Source organism: Crinia signifera, chromosome 6 (genome assembly GCF_055691185.1).
Source record: "Crinia signifera chromosome 6, ASM5569118v1, whole genome shotgun sequence".
In the NCBI taxonomy this organism is placed as follows: domain Eukaryota; kingdom Metazoa; phylum Chordata; class Amphibia; order Anura; family Myobatrachidae; genus Crinia; species Crinia signifera.
In genome coordinates, this window is record NC_139222.1 from 13865350 (window position 1) to 13886799 (window position 21450).

The 21450-nt window shown below is 49.4% G+C and overlaps 1 protein-coding gene across 1 annotated transcript in view; it reads left to right on the top strand.

Moving 5' to 3' along the window:
* Positions 1-1090: 1090 nt before the first annotated feature.
* Positions 1091-21450, top strand: part of LOC146009524 (uncharacterized) — a 60040-nt gene continuing 39680 nt past the window's right edge. The window contains exons 1-7 of the mRNA XM_083149966.1: positions 1091-1212; positions 1537-1628; positions 4445-4542; positions 5733-5889; positions 11519-11616; positions 11749-11860; positions 14199-15505. Coding sequence (XP_083006092.1) covers positions 1598-1628; positions 4445-4542; positions 5733-5889; positions 11519-11616; positions 11749-11860; positions 14199-15505 — 1803 coding nt within the window. The 5' untranslated portion in view covers positions 1091-1212; positions 1537-1597. The remainder of the gene's footprint in view (positions 1213-1536; positions 1629-4444; positions 4543-5732; positions 5890-11518; positions 11617-11748; positions 11861-14198; positions 15506-21450) is intronic.

Consider the following 21450-nt stretch of genomic DNA (forward strand, 5'->3'; position numbering starts at 1 on the left):
CCAGCAGTCACCTCTCCGGTCACATCCCCCGGTGTTACTGTATAACGTCCCATTCCTAGCAGTCACCTCTCCGGTCACATCCCCCGGTGTTACTGTATAACGTCCCATTCCCAGCAGTCACCTCTCCGGTCACATCCCCCGGTGTTACTGTATAACGTCCCATTCCTAGCAGTCACCTCTCCGGTCACATCCCCCGGTGTTACTGTATAACGTCCCATTCCCAGCAGTCACCTCTCCGGTCACATCCCCCGGTGTTACTGTATAACGTCCCATTCCCAGCAGTCACCTCTCTGGTCACATCCCCCGTTGTTACTGTATAACGTCCCATTCCCAGCAGTCACCTCTCCGGTCACATCCCCCGGTGTTACTGTATAACGTCCCATTCCCAGCAGTCACCTCTCCGGTCACATCCCCCGGTGTTACTGTATAACGTCCCATTCCTAGCAGTCACCTCTCCGGTCACATCCCCCCCCCCCCCCCCCCCGTGTTACTGAATAACGTCCCATTCCCAGCAGTCACCTCTCCGGTCACATCCCCTGATGTTCCTGTATAATGTACATATACATGTAATGTATAATAATGACAGGACACCACAGCCTGCTCCCCTGTACAATAATGACAGGACACCAAAGGCTGCTCAGCCTGTATGATAATGACAGGACACCAGAAGCTGCTCCCTGTATAATAATGACAGGACACCACACCACAGGCTGCTCCCCTGTACAATAATGACAGGACACCACAGGCTGCTCCCCCTGTATGATAATGACAGGACACCATAGGCTGCTCCCCCTGTATGATAATGTCGGGACACCACAAGCTGCTCCCCTGTATAATAATGACAGGACACCACAGGCTGCTCCCCTTGCATAATGATGACAGGACACCAAAGCCTACTCCCCCTGTATATTAATGACAGGACACCACAGGCTAGTAGTCCCCCTGTAGAACAGCACATAACATTACACGATGACCGGCAAGGCGATGTCTCCTCTCCGCCTCAGCTCGGTCACCCGGTGCCTGAAGCGGCTGCCAGAGGGCAAAAACAGTACTTCTGCAGCCCAGGGGGCGGGACCGGATGTGACGCACCTGTCACTCTATTCTTGTGGAACGCAAAATCCGGTAGTGCGGAGGTTAATGGAACGCACAAAGCGGAAGTCGCCTGTGTAACATCTTTCCTTTGAGAGAACCGAGACCGTTTTTTGGCTGAGTGTAAGTACAGGAGAGACAAAGCTGATTAATGAGGACGATGTAACTTACATATGCACCACTGCCTCCTGTCTCACACAGTTCATCCAGCCATATATAGAAATATACATATAACATTAGCCATTGATGTATCACAGTGAGAGTCAACCAAAGATATAAGCTACCAATCTGTATATGAGTGTGTATGTGTGATGAGTGTGTGTGTGTCAGTCATATTGCATGCTCTGATGTATGGTCTCCTCAAGCGTATGATCAGTGTACAGTACAGGAGAGAGTCCAATACAGAGATGGCGCTAAACCAGGTTACTGTTTTCCTGTATTTGGCAGCTTCTTCATCAAATACCAGTTAAGAGAAATAGGAGGACACAGAGGTCTGTACAAGGACGTGATGGAGAGTCACCGGCCCCTCACATCACTGGGTAAGAGGAGACTCTCAGTTACTGTATAGTGGAGAGGCGTCTAGGTGGTTACTTATGCTGGGTACACACCAGGACGACTAGGGCCCGATCCCCACAATCTAGATCCAATTCTGATCAATTGGATGTAGATTGTGTGCTGATTGGGCCCTTTTCTGACCTGGTGTGGACCGATACCGATCCGATGCGCGATCCCGTGGGTCGGTCGTTATTGAGATCCTACCTGCTGCAGGTAGGATCTCAATGACGACCATACAGCCGGGTGCGGGTCGCCATCGGATCGGACGAGACACTGACGACCCGCTCACGATGTGCATCGTGAGCGGGTCGTCCTGGTGTGTACCCTACATTAGATGCACACATCAACTCTGTATTCCCAGGATAGCCACATATATACAATGTCCTCAGTCACTGTGTGTCTCCTACAGATGGGCCCAGTAACAGGAATACCCCAGAGAGATGTCCCTGTCCTCTGTATTCCCAGAATAATCACATATATACCATGTCCTCAGTCACTGCGTGTCTCCTACAGATGGGCCCAGTAACAGAGATACCCCAGAGAGATGTCCCCGTTCTCTGTATTCCCAGGATAATCACATATATACCATGTCCTCAGTCACTGCGTGTCTCCTACAGATGGGCCCAGTAACAGAGATACCCCAGAGAGATGTCCCCGTCCTCTGTATTCCCAGGATAATCACATATATACAATGTCCTCAGTCACTGTGTGTCTCCTACAGATGGGCCCAGTAACAGGGATACCCCAGAGAGATGTCCCCGTCCTCTGTATTCCCAGGATAATCACATATATACCATGTCCTCAGTCACTGCGTGTCTCCTACTAATGGGCCCAGTAACAGAGATACCCCAGAGAGATGTCCCCGTCCTCTGTATTCCCAGGATAATCACATATATACCATGTCCTCAGTCACTGTGTGTCTCCTACAGATGGGCCCAGTAACAGAGATACCCCAGAGAGATGTCCCCGTCCTCTGTATTCCCAGGATAATCACATATATACAATGTCCTCAGTCACTGTGTGTCTCCTACAGATGGGCCCAGTAACACAGATACCCCAGAGAGATGTCCCCGTCCTCTGTATTCCCAGGATAATCACATATATAACATGTCCTCAGTCACTGCGTGTCTCCTACAGATGGGCCCAGTAACAGGAATATCCCAGAGAGATGTCCCCGTCCTCTGTATTCCCAGGATAATCACATATATACCATGTCCTCAGTCACTGTGTGTCTCCTACAGGTGGGCCCAGTAACAGAGATACCCCAGAGTGATGTCCCCGTCCTCTGTATTCCCAGGATAATCACATATATACCATGTCCTCAGTCACTGCGTGTCTCCTACAGATGGGCCCAATAACAGAGATACCCCAGAGAGATGTCCCCGTACTCTATATTCCCAGGATAATCACATATATACAATGTACTCAGTCACTGCGTGTCTCCTACAGATGGGCCCAGTAACAGAGATACCCCAGAGAGATGTCCCCGTCCTCTGTATTCCCAGGATAATCACATATACACAATGTCCTCAGTCACTGCGTGTCTCCTACAGATGGGCCCAGTAACAGAGATACCCCAGAGGGATGTCCCCGTCCTCTGTATTCCCAGGATAATCACATATATACCATGTCCTCAGTCACTGTGTGTCTCCTACAGATGGGCCCAGTAACAGAGATACCCCAGAGAGATGTCCCCGTCCTCTGTATTCCCAGGATAATCACATATATACCATGTCCTCAGTCACTGCGTGTCTCCTGCAGATGGGCCCAGTAACAGAGATACCCCAGAGAGATGTCCCCGTCCTCTGTATTCCCAGGATAATCACATGTATACCATGTCCTCAGTCACTGCGTGTCTCCTACAGATGGGCCCAGTAACAGAGATACCCCAGAGAGATGTCTCCGTCCTCTGTATTCCCAGGATAATCACATATATACCATGTCCTCAGTCTCTGCGTGTCTCCTAGAGATAGGCCCAGTAACAGAGATACCACAGAGAGATGTCCCCGTCCTCTGTATTCCCAGGATAATCACATGTATACCATGTCCTCAGTCACTGCGTGTCTCCTACAGATGGGCCCAGTAACAGAGATACCCCAGAGAGATGTCCCCGTCCTCTGTATTCCCAGGATAATCACATATATACAATGTCCTCAGTCACTGTGTGTCTCCTACAGATGGGCCCAGTAACAGAGATACCCCAGAGAGATGTCCCCGTCCTCTGTATTCCCAGGATAATCACATATATACCATGTCCTCAGTCACTGTGTGTCTCCTACAGATGGGGCCAGTAACAGAGATACCCCAGAGAGATGTCCCCGTCCTCTGTATTCCCAGGATAATCACATATGTACCATGTCCTCAGTCACTGTGTGTCTCCTACAGATGGGCCCAGTAACAGGAATACCCCAGAGAGATGTCCCCGTCCTCTGTATTCCCAGGATAATCACATATATACCATGTCCTCAGTCACTGCGTATCTCCTACAGATGGGCCAGTAACAGAGATACCCTAGAGAGATGTCCCCGTCCTCTGTATTCCCAGGATAATCACATATATACAATGTCCTCAGTCACTGTGTGTCTCCTACAGATGGGCCCAGTAACAGGAATACCCCAGAGAGATGTCCCCGTCCTCTGTATTCCCAGGATAATCACATATATACAATGTCCTCAGTCACTGTGTGTCTCCTACAGATGGGCCCAGTAACAGAGATACCCCAGAGAAATGTCCCCGTCCTCTGTATTCCCAGGATAATCACATATATACCATGTCCTCAGTCACTGCGTGTCTCCTACAGATAAGGCCAGTAACAGAGATACCCCAGAGAGATGTCCCCGTCCTCTGTATTCCCGGCACTGTACAGAGGAGACTCACAGGACACCACAGGAGGAGCAGGTAGGTGGGATCTCCAAATACCAAAGAATAGTGACTCACGGGGGGGGGGGGGGGGGGGTACACACCTTACCCACAGGTTTTGGTAAGCATACATTCCAATAGTATGTAGGATTACTGTTGCGGCAGATTTTATAAAATATCTATATTTTAATAGAATAGAGTGAAATTCACTCCCGGGAGTACAAACAATATTAACACTTAATAACATAAGGGCTATAGAATGAGTGTAAAATAAATATAAGTCTAAGGCTTGTGTGACCTAATTCGTGCTGTGCAGCGAATCCTGCTTTGGATTCGATGCACAATCGCCAGGTTCCGGAGGGCTGGTGCATTCGCTGCCAGACCTCCCTCACCCCCTATTCAACCCTTCAGGGGCTCACTGTCCCTGGAGGCAAATTTTAACCGCCGGGGGATGGGGGCAGGCAGGGAGATGGAAGCCTCCCTGCCTGCACCGGACACTTTGGGGGTGAAGGAGCGCTGGCAGGGACACAGGGAGAGCCCCACGAGAGCTGGCAGGGACACACGGAGAGCCCCCCTAGAGCCGCTGCACTCACTGGTCCCGATCCTGCATATGTAAGGATCGGGACCAGAGTGCAGTGAATATATGAATATTAATGAGCGGCTCCTGGCTCCCCTGCTGGCGAAATGTGTAAAAAAAAAAAAAATACAAATTACAAAAAAAGCCCAATTTTTTTTTATGTATATATTCATGTGCTGCAAGCACATGAATAAAAATAGCATGCCCCTTCACAGAAAAAAAATCAGATTTTTTGACGCCAAAAATAAAATAAAATCCCTTTGTTTTAAAAGATCACATTCCAGTTCACCTAAAAAAGATGACGAATGCAAAACGGTGATTCATGGCGAAAATCACTGGAGAAAGCAGTTCTCCATTTGAGCATTAAATACACTCTCGGCGAATTTGACTAAAAACCCCATTGAAAACCACCGGCGAATCGCACACGGCGAATCGGCAGACATTCGCTGATCACTTGCAGCGAATTGCCTCCATTGAATAGGGAGAACCGTTTTTTCAGAGGAAAAATTCACCGTTAGCCTGGATAAATGCCAGATTCCCTGTAAACTACGGCGAATCTGAGGCATTGAATACTGGCCTAAATGTCTTACATAATACTCTTATATTCTACAGTTCATTTAATTACACATTAATCATTAATGTTGTGGTTTAGGATGGAGATCTTCAAAGCATTAAGGTAGAGGTTATAGAGGAAGAAGAGGAGATGGATGTGACTGATATTAAGGTAGAAGATGCAGAGGGAGAAGAGACGGATGTGAGGGGGGACCAGCAGTGTAAGGAGGAGGAAATCCCTACAGATACCAGCACAGGTGAGTAATGATCACGTATTACAGACAGTCACATATTCTCCTTGTTCTGTCACTACAGCAGCCTCTTATCCTACACCCTCCTCTGTCACTACAGCGGCCTCTTATCCCGCACCCTCCTCTGTCACTACAGCAGCCTCTTATCCCGCACCCTCCTCTGTCACTACAGCAGCCTCTTATCCCGCACCCTCCTCTGTCACTACAGCGGCCTCTTATCCCGCACCCTCCTCTGTCACTACTTCGGCCTCTTATCCTACACCCTCCTCTGTCACTACAGCGGCCTCTTATCCCGCACCCTCCTCTGTCACTACAGCGGCCTCTTATCCCGCACCCTCCTCTGTCACTACAGCGGCCTCTTATCCTGCACCCTCCTCTGTCACTACAGCGGCCTCTTATCCTGCACCCTCCTCTGTCACTACAGCGGCCTCTTATCCTGAACCCTCCTCTGTCACTACAGCGGCCTCTTATCCCGCACCCTCCTCTGTCACTACAGCAGCCTCTTATCCTGCACCCTCATCTGTCACTACAGCAGCCTCTTATCCTTCACCCTCCTCTGTCACTACAGCAGCCTCTTATCCCGCACCCTCCTCTGTCACTACAGCGGCCTCTTATCCCGCACCCTCCTCTGTCACTACTTCGGCCTCTTATCCCGCAGCCTTCTCTGTCACTACAGCAGCCTCTTATCCCGCACCCTTCTCTGTCACTACAGCAGCCTCTTATCCTGCACCCTCCTCTGTCACTACAGCAGCCTCTTATCCCGCACCCTCCTCTGTCACTACAGCGGCCTCTTATCCTGCACCCTCCTCTGTCACTACAGCGGCCTCTTATCCTGCACCCTCCTCTGTCACTACAGCAGCCTCTTATCCCGCACCCTCCTCTGTCACTACAGCAGCCTCTTATCCTACAGCGGCCTCTGTCACTACAACGGCCTCTTATCCCGCACCCTCCTCTGTCACTACAGCGGCCTCTTATCCTGCACCCTCCTCTGTCACTACAGCAGCCTCTTATCCCGCACCCTCCTCTGTCACTACAGCAGCCTCTTATCCTACAGCGGCCTCTGTCACTACAACGGCCTCTTATCCCGCACCCTCCTCTGTCACTACAGCTGCCTCTTATCCCGCACCCTCCTCTGTCACTACAGCAGCCTCTTATCCTACAGCGGCCTCTGTCACTACAACGGCCTCTTATCCCGCACCCTCCTCTGTCACTACAGCGGCCTCTTATCCCGCACCCTCCTCTGTCACTACAGCGGCCTCTTATCCCGCACCCTCCTCTGTCACTACAGCGGCCTCTTATCCCGCACCCTCCTCTGTCACTACAGCGGCCTCTTATCCCGCACCCTCCTCTGTCACTACAGCGGCCTCTTATCCCGCACCCTCCTCTGTCACTACAGCGGCCTCTTATCCCGCACCCTCCTCTGTCACTACAGCGGCCTCTTATCCCGCACCCTCCTCTGTCACAACAGCGGCCTCTTATCCCATTACCCTCCTCTGTCACTACAGCGGCCTCTTATCCCCAGGATTCCCAGGATAATCACATATATACCATGTCCTCAGTCACTGCGTGTCTCCTCCAGATGGGCCCAGTAACAGAGATACCCCAGAGAGATGTCCCCATCCTCTGTATTTCCAGGATAATCACATATGTACCATGTCCTCAGTCACTGCGTGTCTCCTACAGATGGGCCCAGTAACAGAGATACCCCAGAGAGATGTCCCCGTCCTCTGTATTCCCAGGATAATCACATATATACAATGTCCTCAGTCACTGCGTGTCTCCTACAGATGGGCCCAGTAACAGGAATACCCCAGAGAGATGTCCCCGTCCTCTGTATTCCCAGGATAATCACATATATACCATGTCCTCAGTCACTGTGTGTCTCCTACAGATGGGCCCAGTAACAGAGATACCCCAGAGAGATGTCCCCGTCCTCTGTATTCCCAGGATAATCACATATATACAATGTCCTCAGTCACTGCGTGTCTCCTACAGATGGGCCCAGTAACAGGAATACCCCAGAGAGATGTACCCGTCCTCTGTATTCCCAGGATAATCACATATATACCATGTCCTCAGTCACTGCGTGTATCCTCCAGATGGGCCCAGTAACAGAGATACCCGAGAGAGATGTCCCCGTCCTCTGTATTCCCAGGATAATCACATGTATACCATGTCCTCAGTCACTGCGTGTCTCCTACAGATGGGCCCAGTAACAGAGATACCCCAGAGAGATGTCCCCGTCCTCTGTATTCCCAGGATAATCACATGTATACAATGTACTCAGTCACTGTGTGTCTCCTACAGATGGACCCAGTAACAGAAATACCCCAGAGAGATGTCCCCGTCCTCTGTATTCCCAGGATAATCACATATATACAATGTCCTCAGTCACTGTGTGTCTCCTACAGATGGACCCAGTAACAGAAATACCCCAGAGAGATGTCCCCGTCCTCTGTATTCCCAGGATAATCACATATATACCATGTCCTCAGTCACTGCGTGTCTCCTACAGATGGGCCCAGTAACAGAGATACCCCAGAGAGATGTCCCCGTCCTCTGTATTCCCAGGATAATCACATATATACCATGTCCTCAGTCACTGCGTGTCTCCTACAGATGGGCCCAGTAACAGAGATACCCCAGAGAGATGTCCCCATCCTCTGTATTCCCAGGATACTCACATATATACCATGTGCTCAGTCACTGCGTGTCTCCTACAGATGGGCCCAGTAACAGAGATACCCCAGAGAGATGTCCCCGTCCTCTGTATTCCCAGGATAATCACATATATACCATGTCTTCAGTCACTGCGTGTCTCCTACAGATGGGACCAGTAACAGAGATACCCCAGAGAGATGTCCCCGTCCTCTGTATTCCCAGGATAATCACATATATACCATGTCCTCAGTCACTGCGTGTCTCCTACAGATGGGCCCAGTAACAGAGATACCCCAGAGAGATGTCCCCATCCTCTGTATTCCCAGGATACTCACATATATACCATGTGCTCAGTCACTGTGTGTCTCCTACAGATGGGCCCAGTAACAGAGATACCCCAGAGAGATGTCCCCATCCTCTGTATTCCCAGGATACTCACATATATACCATGTCCTCAGTCACTGCGTGTCTCCTACAGATGGGCCCAGTAACAGAGATACCCCAGAGAGATGTCCCCGTCCTCTGTATTCCCAGGATAATCACATGTATACAATGTACTCAGTCACTGTGTGTCTCCTACAGATGGGCCCAGTAACAGGAATACCCCAGAGAGATGTCCCCGTCCTCTGTATTCCCAGGATAATCACATATATACAATGTCCTCAGTCACTGTGTGTCTCCTACAGATGGACCCAGTAACAGAAATACCCCAGAGAGATGTCCCCGTCCTCTGTATTCCCAGGATAATCACATATATACCATGTCCTCAGTCACTGCGTGTCTCCTACAGATGGGCCCAGTAACAGAGATACCCCAGAGAGATGTCCCCGTCCTCTGTATTCCCAGGATAATCACATATATACCATGTCCTCAGTCACTGCGTGTCTCCTACAGATGGGCCCAGTAACAGAGATACCCCAGAGAGATGTCCCCATCCTCTGTATTCCCAGGATACTCACATATATACCATGTGCTCAGTCACTGCGTGTCTCCTACAGATGGGCCCAGTAACAGAGATACCCCAGAGAGATGTCCCCGTCCTCTGTATTCCCAGGATAATCACATATATACCATGTCTTCAGTCACTGCGTGTCTCCTACAGATGGGACCAGTAACAGAGATACCCCAGAGAGATGTCCCCGTCCTCTGTATTCCCAGGATAATCACATATATACCATGTCCTCAGTCACTGCGTGTCTCCTACAGATGGGCCCAGTAACAGAGATACCCCAGAGAGATGTCCCCATCCTCTGTATTCCCAGGATACTCACATATATACCATGTGCTCAGTCACTGTGTGTCTCCTACAGATGGGCCCAGTAACAGAGATACCCCAGAGAGATGTCCCCGTCCTCTGTATTCCCAGGATAATCACATATATACCATGTCCTCAGTCACTGCGTGTCTCCTACAGATGGGCCCAGTAACAGAGATACCCCAGAGAGATGTCCCCGTCCTCTGTATTCCCAGGATAATCACATATATACCATGTCCTCAGTCACTGCGTGTCTCCTACAGATGGGACCAGTAACAGAGATACCCCAGAGAGATGTCCCCGTCCTCTGTATTCCCAGGATAATCACATATATACCATGTCCTCAGTCACTGCGTGTCTCCTACAGATGGGCCCAGTAACAGAGATACCCCAGAGAGATGTCCCCGTCCTCTGTATTCCCAGGATAATCACATATATACAATGTCCTCAGTCACTGCGTGTCTCCTACAGATGGGGCCAGTAACAGAGATACCCCAGAGAGATGTCCCCGTCCTCTGTATTCCCAGGATAATCACATGTATACCATGTCCTCAGTCACTGTGTGTCTCCTACAGATGGGCCCAGTAACAGAGATACCCCAGAGAGATGTCCCCATCCTCTGTATTCCCAGGATAATCACATATATACCATGTCCTCAGTCACTGCGTGTCTCCTACAGATGGGCCCAGTAACAGAGATACCCCAGAGAGATGTCCCCGTCCTCTGTATTCCCAGGATAATCACATGTATACAATGTACTCAGTCACTGTGTGTCTCCTACAGATGGGCCCAGTAACAGGAATACCCCAGAGAGATGTCCCCGTCCTCTGTATTCCCAGGATAATCACATGTATACAATGTACTCAGTCACTGTGTGTCTCCTACAGATGGGCCCAGTAACAGAGATACCCCAGAGAGATGTCCCCGTCCTCTGTATTCCCAGGATAATCACATGTATACAATGTACTCAGTCACTGTGTGTCTCCTACAGATGGGCCCAGTAACAGGAATACCCCAGAGAGATGTCCCCGTCCTCTGTATTCCCAGGATAATCACATATATACAATGTCCTCAGTCACTGCGTGTCTCCTACAGATGGGCCCAGTAACAGAGATACCCCAGAGAGATGTCCCCGTCCTCTGTATTCCCAGGATAATCACATGTATACAATGTACTCAGTCACTGTGTGTCTCCTACAGATGGGCCCAGTAACAGGAATACCCCAGAGAGATGTCCCCGTCCTCTGTATTCCCAGGATAATCACATATATACAATGTCCTCAGTCACTGTGTGTCTCCTACAGATGGACCCAGTAACAGAAATACCCCAGAGAGATGTCCCCGTCCTCTGTATTCCCAGGATAATCACATATATACCATGTCCTCAGTCACTGCGTGTCTCCTACAGATGGGCCCAGTAACAGAGATACCCCAGAGAGATGTCCCCGTCCTCTGTATTCCCAGGATAATCACATATATACCATGTGCTCAGTCACTGTGTGTCTCCTACAGATGGGCCCAGTAACAGAGATACCCCAGAGAGATGTCCCCGTCCTCTGTATTCCCAGGATAATCACATATATACCATATCCTCAGTCACTGTGTGTCTCCTACAGATGGGCCCAGTAACAGGAATACCCCAGAGAGATGTCCCCGTCCTCTGTATTCCCAGGATAATCACATATATACCATGTCTTCAGTCACTGCGTGTCTCCTACAGATGGGACCAGTAACAGAGATACCCCAGAGAGATGTCCCCGTCCTCTGTATTCCCAGGACTGTACAGAGGAGACGCACAGGACCCCACAGGAGGAGCAGGTAGGTGGGATTTGTGCTTCATTACATGTCTTTAGAGCAGGTTTGTGTGTGCCTGATTCACAAATATTCTACTTCTTAACCTCAATAAATCAGACATTATTAAAGTTTCATTGTATTTATTTGTGGGTTTAGGGTGAAGAACCAATTAATATTAAGGTGGAAGACCTAGATGAAGCTGAAGAGATGTATCTATGGGATAATCAGAAGTGTAAGGAGGAGGAAATCGCTACAGATATCAGCACAAGTGAGTAATAATCACTTATTGCAGAGTCACATATTCTCCTTGTTCTGTCACTACAGCGGCCTCTTATCCTGCACCCTCCTCTGTCACTACAGCCGCCTCTTATCCTGCACCCTCCTCTGTCACTACAGCAGCCTCTTATCCCGCACCCTCCTCTGTCAGTACAGACTAATGAGGGGAATCTATTAACTATGGGGGGAGTCAGGAGCCATCTGCCCATATTATACTGCCCCCCCCCCCCCCCCCCCCTCACATCATGTCACTGTGTGTTACCAGCCCAGAGATCTGACCAGTCTCCTCCCCACACTCTCTGGTGTATCTCATACATCAGGAGACATCAGCCCCTGTTATACTCCTGCTCTCCCCCTCACATCATGTCACTTTGTATTAGCAGCCCAAGGATCTGACCAGTCTCCTCCCCACACTCTCTGGTGTATCTGGTACATCAGGAGCCATCAGCCCCTATTATACTCCTGCTCTCCCCCTCACATCATGTCACTGTGTGTTACCATCCCAGAGATCTGACCAGTCTCCTCCCCATACTCTCTGGTGTATCTCATACATCAGCAGCTATCAGCCCCTATTATACTCCTGCTCTCCCCTCACATCATGTTACTGTGTGTTACCAGCCCAGAGATCTGACCAGTCTCCTCCCCGCACTCTCTGGTGTATCTAATACATCAGGTGCCATCAGCCCCTATTGTAGTCCTGCTCTCCCCCTCACATGATGTCACTGTGTGTTACCAGCCCAGAGATCTGACCAGTCTCCTCCCCACACTCTCTGGTGTATCTCATACATCAGTAGCCTTCAGCCCCTATTATACTCCTGCTCTCCCCTCACATCATGTCACTGTGTGTTACCAGCCCAGAGATCTGACCAGTCTCCTCCCCACACTCTCTGGTGTATCTCATACATCAGGTGCCATCAGCCCCTATTATACTCCTGCTCTCCCCCTCACATCATGTCACTGTGTGTTACCAGCCCATAGATCTGACCAGTCTCCTCCCCACACTCTCTGGTGTATCTCATACACCAGGAACCATCAGCCCCTATTATACTCCTGCTCTCCCCCTCATATCATGTCACTGTGTGTTACTAGCCCAGAGATCTGACCAGTCTCCTCCCCGCACTCTCTGTTGTATCTCATACATCGGAGCCATCAGCCCCTATTATACTCCTGCTCTCCCCTCACATCATGTCACTGTGTGTTACCAGCCCATAGATCTGACCAGTCTCCTCCCCACACTCTCTGGTGTATCTCATACACCAGGAACCATCAGCCCCTATTATACTCCTGCTCTCCCCCTCATATCATGTCACTGTGTGTTACTAGCCCAGAGATCTGACCAGTCTCCTCCCCGCACTCTCTGTTGTATCTCATACATCGGAGCCATCAGCCCCTATTATACTCCTGCTCTCCCCTCACATCATGTCACTGTGTGTTACCAGCCCAGAGATCTGACCAGTCTCCTCCCCGCACTCTCTGGTGTATCTCATACATCAGGAACCATCAGCCCCTATTATACTCCTGCTCTCCCCCTCACATCATGTCACTGTGTGTTACCAGCCCAGAGATCTGACCAGTCTCCTCCCCGCACTCTCTGGTGTATCTCATACATCAGGAGCCATCAGCCCCTTTTAATACTCCTGCTCTCCCCTCACATCATGTCACTGTGTGTTACCAGCCCAGAGATCTGACCAGTCTCCTCCCCACACTCTCTGGTGTATCTCATACATCAGGAGCCATCAGTCCCTATTATACTCCTGCTCTCCCCTCACATCATGTCACTGTGTGTTACTAGCCAGAGATCTGACCAGTCTCCTCCCCGCACTCTCTGGTGTATCTCATACATCAGGAGCCATCAGCCCCTATTATACTCCTGCTCTCCCCCTCACATCATGTCACTGTGTGTTACCAGCCCAGAGATCTGACCAGTCTCCTCCCCACACTCTCTGGTGTATCTCATACATCAGGAGCCATCAGCCCCTATTATACTCCTGCTCTCCCCCTCTCATCATGTCACTGTGTGTTACCAGCCCAGAGATCTGACAGGTCTCTCTTCTTCAACACACACTCTTTCCATTTGCAGATGCACACAAGCCTTACAGAAACTCATATTATAGTATATAGACGTAAATCTTGCTTCTGTGGCGGCCCGGTACTATGGCCACTTTACACTAAAAGCCACCACTAATTGTATAACAATGTGCTTTTTGGTGTGTGTATGTATATATATATATATATATATATATATATATATATATATATATATATATATATATATATATATATATATATATATATAATGTCTATTTCTACTCCTATTTTATTTCCAACAGGTGGATTCACAAGTAGGAATTCCTCGGAGCAAACTGAACATTCGTCGTCCGAATTTAAAATTGATGATTGTGACATTACACAAGATTTCACAGGAGAAAATGCTATGACTGTAAATATACGGCCAGTCTCTCACAGTGCAGATGCATCGCCTGTTCTGTCTCAGCCTGAAGAAGGTTCTCCTTCAGACAATGTTACAGATAGTACAGGTCATAGAGGCGATTCAATCTTTCAGTGTTCAGAATGTGACAGATTTTTTATACATCAGTCCCTCTTTATAAGACATCAGAGAACTCACACAGGAGAGAAGCCGTTTCTGTGTTCTGAGTGCGGGAAATGTTTTACAGAGAAATCGCAACTTGTTGTGCATCAGAGAATTCACACGGGAGAGAAACCATTTTCATGTTCTGAGTGCGGGAAACGCTTTAGGCTAAAATCCCATTTTCTTAGACATAAAAGAAATCATACAGGTGAGAAACCGTTTCCCTGTTCGGAGTGTGAGAAGTGTTTCCAAGAGAAGTCATACCTCGTGAGACATCAGAGAACTCACACCGGTGAGAAGCCGTATACATGCTTTGAGTGTGGGAGATGTTTCACGCGCAAATTGAGTCTTGTTGAACACCATAGAATTCACACCGGAGAGAAGCCTTTTGCGTGTTCTAAGTGTGTCAAGTGTTTTACACACAAGTCAGATCTTGTTAAACACGAGAGAAATCACACAGGTGAGAAGCCGTTCCCATGTCCAGAGTGTGGGAAGTGTTTTACGCACAAACCCGACCTTGTTAAACATCAGAGAATTCACACAGGTGAGAAACCATTTTCATGCACTGAATGTGGGAAATGTTTTACACACAAATCTGGCCTCGTTCAGCATGAGGTCATTCACACAGGTGAGAAACAGTTTCAATGTTCCATTTGCACTAAATCTTTTACACACAAATCCTATCTAGTTAAACACCTGATCACTCACAAAGGCGAGACGCCATTTTCATGTTCTGTGTGTGGGAAAGGATTTCCATATAAATCCTATCTCATTAGGCATCAAAAAAATAACGCCTGCAAGAAGCAGTATCCGTGTTCTGAGTGTGCGAAATGTTTTACAAGCAAATCCGATCTTGATGAACATCAAAAATGTCACACGGTTGACAAACCATATCCGTGCCGCGAGTGCGGGAAATGTTTTCTTTATAAATCTTATGTTGTTAGACATCAGAGAACTCACACAGGCGAGAAACCGTTTCCGTGTCATGAATGCGGGAAATGTTTTACACAGAAATCACATCTTATTACACATCAGAGGCTTCACTCTTGACAGCTACTCAACAGGGAGCAGATCTGTGCGTAAAGTGGTAAAAGTAGGCATTAATACATTTAAAAAAAAATGTATACTTAATGGTATATTGACATCACTTAGTTGTGCCAATTACAATAACTAATCACAGAGTAGATCAACACGTTATAATGTGTGTATCACCTACAGATATAAGTGTAATTTAGGTCATCAACATAAACCATTGGTTCATTTAAGAAGTTCAATAATATAATACTTTTCCACTGATGGTCATTCATAAAACTGCATTAACGGTGAAAATGTAGCTGTGTGTCTATAATTTTGTGCAATCATGCTGACGTGTGTCATTGAGGGTCATGTGACTACAGAAGGGCATGACATACCTTCTTCTGGGAGGAGCTAAGTGGTTCTTGGCTTGTTTTGCAAAGAAAAAAAGACATTGGTGTTAGAAGTGGGGATATATGAGCAGACTTTTTAGGTAAATAAGATGGAGACCTGGATGAAGAGGCTGGTCCTATTATGCAGCATTTACTCTCTTCTTCCGGCACATTTACATGAGCAAAGATGGCAGACTTGTACAACTGTATGGCAAAGTGGTGTAACACAATGATACTTATGTACATAGCCCCATATGCAAATAAAATTAATAGATAAAAATGAAATGGGACTTTGTGTATTAAAAGGTTGCTTAAAATCCAGATTTTGGCAAGACGGTCATGTTTTCCAGGGACTGTACCACTTGTGGGCTGTGGTTGTGTTAGTGGGGGGGATGAGTTGTAAGACCCTCTCCCTGCTTAACAAAGCAGCAGGGGCAAAGACACACTGAATGTGCCCAACATCTTTTCGGCAGGAGAGAGGGACTGTAGAGTATTAGCAGTGGAGGGCTGAGAATCTAACACGCATGCTGAGATATCACCAGAAAAATTACATGGTGTCCATTTTCTTGGTGACTTTACTACTGAGCATGTGCAAAACAGCTTGCATTAGCCTCTGTGATTTCTACAGCACTGCTGCAGGACTCCAGAGGGGTAGGTATTCACAAAATGGGTGCAGACTGTGTTGGATTCGGGCCTATGTAGACTCCAGCCATTCTGAATACACCAGGGGAGTATTCACTAGGACTATATCACATGTATTGCCGTTAACCAAGATGAGGTGATTGACAAAAGATGACGTCTTACATAAACTATAGGACATCACATGACACAACCCATGTTTCATCATTGCATATGTGTATTGAACACTACAAAGGACTAGAAGCAGTAACCTTCTGTACAGAGTACCCTCAATCCATTATAGAAGCTATTTGTTTTATTCTTGAGATCAACTTTTTTATTTGAAGAGTATTCTGCAAAAACAGGAACAGCTATGGGGAAAATATTTGCCCCAAATTCTGCTAATCTTTTCATGATGTTTTGGGAGAAGAATGGGTACTTGTGTACTAGCACGGCGCCCATCGCATCGCAGACCATAATACATGCGATGGTATGCGATGCGATGGCAGCCGATGTTATACAATTTTAAATTGTATACCATGGAATTGTATGCCATTGTATCGCATATACAATGGTATGCGATTTAAAATTGTATAAGCACCCTAATGGGGGCTAACAATGTTAAATGCACCCCCACGCCACCCCCACTATGAACGTGAAACCGTTATAGATATAAAAATAGTTATAACCCTGTCCCTTTTGCTGTGGAGGTACTGGAAAAATAACTTGCATTAGGTGTAGTGATTCCACTACCTGATTTAGGCAAGCTGCCTTGTGTGAATGTTTTGGAAGGCTCGTAGGAAAAAACAGTTGTGGTGGCCGGTTTTTGAAGGACACCACAGATCCATGAGTCACCACCTCCTACCCAAGCATCAGAAGTGGTCCTGAGCAGTGGCGTAAGTTACCCCATGCAGCCCGGAGGCAAGATAAAAGTTAGTGCCCCCCCCCCCAGAGAGAGAGAGAATGAATGAATGAATGAAGGAGAAATAGAGAAAGAAGTGTCAGAGAAAGAAAGAATGTTAGGGAGAGAGGGAATGTCACAGACTCACCGTCTGCCGCTGCAGCGCCTCCCACTCAGTTTTGTGGACTCCCAGCTCTTCATCACTGTCCCACAGTGACATTGTTGGCAGGCTGGCTGGCTTGCTCAGCCTCAGGCAGGCCGACTTCCGCCCCAGGTGACAGGGTGGAGTGGTGATGTTGCCGCGGGCGCATACACGCAATGGTACAGGGGAGGGGGCGGGGCGGCCAGCACACACGCACCGCGCAATGGTACAGGGGAGGGGGCGGGGCCGTCAGCACACACGCACCGCTACCACTGCACACAAGAGTGCGGGGAGCAGGGGGGGATCGCCCACCCACACCACACAAGGTTACGGGGAGGGGGCCACACATCAGCACCACTGCGCACAAGGCTACGGAGGAGGGGGTGCTGCATATGCATAATATAGCCGCATGTCGCTGAATAAGATAAGTGCGACAGGCGGCAGTTATGCAACACAGCGCGGGCCCCCCCTCCCTGTAGCCTTGTGCGCAGTGCCCCCCAATGTAATCAGGGCAGAACATCGGAGGCAGTGGAGCCACTGCCCCCTTTAAGCCTGGCGCCCGGCGGCAGATGACTCCATTGCCTCCGGGAGTTCCGCCACTGGTCCTGAGCCATTCCTGGGCAAAGAAGAGAAGATGGCTTCCCGCCTTGGGATTCCCCAAAGGGAGGCCCATCCTGTCAGACTGCAGGTTTGTCTGACTTAACAGGGGGCTGTCTAGTGGCCCAATGCTGTTTAGGTTTGGGCTTTACTAGTTTTTGGGAACCTGCATGCCTGGAAAAACTGCTTGGTTTTTCATGAGGAACAAAAGGAAGGCCCTTTCAGTCACTCTGCAGATGCTGCTCTGGGCAACCGTCCACTATTTTATCCAGCTCCTCTCCGAAAAGAACTTCCCCTGAGAAAGGGAGTACTTCTAAAGCATGTTTGGATTCCATATCTACTTTCCAGGATTTCACCAAAGCATGCGCCGGGATAGGACTGAGGTTGCTGAAGCTTTAGCTGCTAAGATACCTGCATCCATGAAAGTTTTACCTTGGTGGCAGATCCACCACAGGGTGACAGGGGTGGTCGACCCGGGGACCCCACACATCAGGAGCCCCTACACTCGGGGAGGAGGTGGTTGGTGGGTGGCAGGCAGCGGGGTCCAGGCAGGGGGTCCTTGCAGCGGCTGGACACTGCCCATCCGCCGCAGACACCCAGCGATGCAGCAGCCCTAGCACACTTTGCAGCGCGGGGATGGGTGCCCCGGTCCTAAGCCGCCCGGCACTGCCTGTAAGGGTGATGGTGTATTACGTGGGTGACAGCCAGTGTCCACGTTATACAAAGTCCAGCAGCTGATGTAACTTCGCTCTCAACTGTTGCATCGCTCCTGGTGTCCCGCCAGTCAGTGCCCGATGTATAAGTATTATCCTCCCCGGGGGTAGTCAGGCAGCAGCAGTGGTGAAACTCCCGGAGGCAATTGCCTCCTGATGTTGTGCTGCACCGGGTCCCCGCTTATCAGATATGCACAGGCAGGGACCTGCTCATTTAATATGCATATCTAATAAGTGGGAACTGGAGCAGTGCATATTGAATGTGCGGGTCCATGTCCAGCTCATTTAATATGCACTGTACTGGGTCCCCGCTCATTAGATATACAGGAGGGAAGACCCACTCACTCAGGCAGCAGTCTGACTCCTGCCAAGATGCCTGCGGCCCCGGTAACCTTTTGGGGGTGTGGCCTAATCACAGGAGGCATGGTCATGGCCCCTAGTGAATTTTTTTTATATTTTATTAACATTAGGGGGACAGTATGACTGTGATCACCCACCCCCTCAGCAACCTCTCTTAAGCACAGCACACTACACCATGTGCTGACAGAATGAGCTTCTCACATGATGACCGCATGAGAGCTCATGCTGCTGCCCTGGAGGGAGAGGGGGTTAGACCAGGGCCCCTTTCATCAAGCCCATCTGGGTATTTAGTACCTGCTCCTTCCCCCTCTCAGCAGCCATGGCAGTGAGCATGGAGCCAGGTATGAGACAGCAGAGCCATGGCTGCCTATGAGTGACCATCAGGGTAAGTAGATTGCTGGTCCCCTCCCCTGCCCTCCCAGCATTGACACCCACTGCTCTCCCCTCTCCTACCCCTGCTGGGTGTTGTGTGGGATGGCCCAGCTCTCCTCCCTCCTATAGCTGGATCCCTCCCTCCTCCCACCACCGCTGTGGGCTCCGCCAGGCACATGTGGGAAGGTCTGGCTCTCCTCCGTCTTCTGCCTGCAGCTGGATCCCTGCCCGGCACTCTGTCCCTGCTGTCCCTCTCCATGCCCCTGCTTTCTCTCTCAGCCCTGGTGTCACTCTCAGTTCCTGATGTGAATCTGCCCTTGTTGTCCTTCTCCCTGCCCCTGTTGTTCCAGCACTTGCCTCTTCTTGCCCCTGCCGTCCCTATCGCTGTGTCCCTGCCATTCCTCTCCCTGCCCGTCATCCTTGTCCCTATGTCACTGCTGTCACTCACCCTGTATCTTTCCCTGCTGTCCTTCTCTCTGCCCCTGCTGTCTTTATGTCCCTGCCAATGCTGTCCCTATCCTTGCCCTCCCTCTCTCTGTCCCTAATGTCACTGGCCCAGCTGTCACTCCCTCTGACCCGGTCACTCTCCATCCTCCGCACTGCTGTTAAGCCGATCTCAGCCTACTGCACACCACCGCTGAGGACGACCACAGCCTCCTCTGCACTGCCGTTGCCGCCAACAACAGTCTCTTCCTCCACAATCACAACCTAAGGTGATCTTACCCTGCTTTTTTTTCTCTTTGCTACTTGTATGTCTCTGTCATCACTCTCTCTGTCCCTGCCATATTTCCTCTGTCTTTGCCATCTCCCTCCGTCTGTCACTTTCCTTGTCTCTCTGTCCCCATTGTCATTCTGTCTCTTTTCCTCCTGTCACACACTCCGTCCCCGCCATCCCTCACTCTTCCTGTCATCCCTCTCTCCCTGCCATCCCTCACTGTCGTCACTCATTTTTTCTGTCTCTGCTGTCTCTCACTCTCTGTCCATGCTGTTCCTCTCTCTGTCCCTGATGTCCCACTATCTGTCCCTATATCCCTGCTGTCACTCTCTATCCCTGAATTTTGGCTCATACTGGGGCAGATGTATGAAGGATCGGTATGGGGGAGAAGTGGTATCAGCGCACGCTATGTGCACTGATACCGCTTCTCCCCCATGTATGATGGAGCCAGTGTGTGGTAAAGGACAGGGGAGCTATGCGCCCCTGTCCATATCGGTGCTGCTATCTAAATGATAGCATGCCAAATGTATGAACGGTCAGCATCGCTGACCATTCCGCATGATGCCGCTTTTGGCTTCGCCAGCAGCAGGCTGGCGAAGCCCTATCTAAACAGCAGGGACAGCGCTGTCCCTGCTGTTAGCTCTGGGCTGTGCTGGGGATCTCGCGTGAGTAGCGAGATCCCGCCCATGCCCAGTCCAGCTGACAGCGCATCAGTGGAAACTGATGCACTATCTCCAGGAGGGGACATTATTCAATAATGTTGAATTTTGGCTATATATATATATGTGTGTGTGTGTGCAGAGGAGTAACTCTGGGAGGCAATGGAGTCATCTACCACCGTCCTCCTGCTCTCAAGGAGGCACCTCTCCTCCCCTACCAGTTTGAATCAGTTAATTAAAAGCCATCGATTTTGTTTCTGTGGCTGACTCCCCCTCCTAACATCATTTTTACAAGTGTCACACCCTGTATTACAACCCATGACCTGTCTTACTGGATACAGACACCTTACTGCTATCTCTGATAGCGGTCATCCACGTAGTGTCACTGTAACGGGTGCACCTGTGTGACATCCCTCACTGACCCGTTGTCAAACATGTGCACCTGTCTGACATCCTTTAATGTCTAGTGAGGTGTAATCAGGCGCAGATAAAGAGGGAGACTCTTGTAT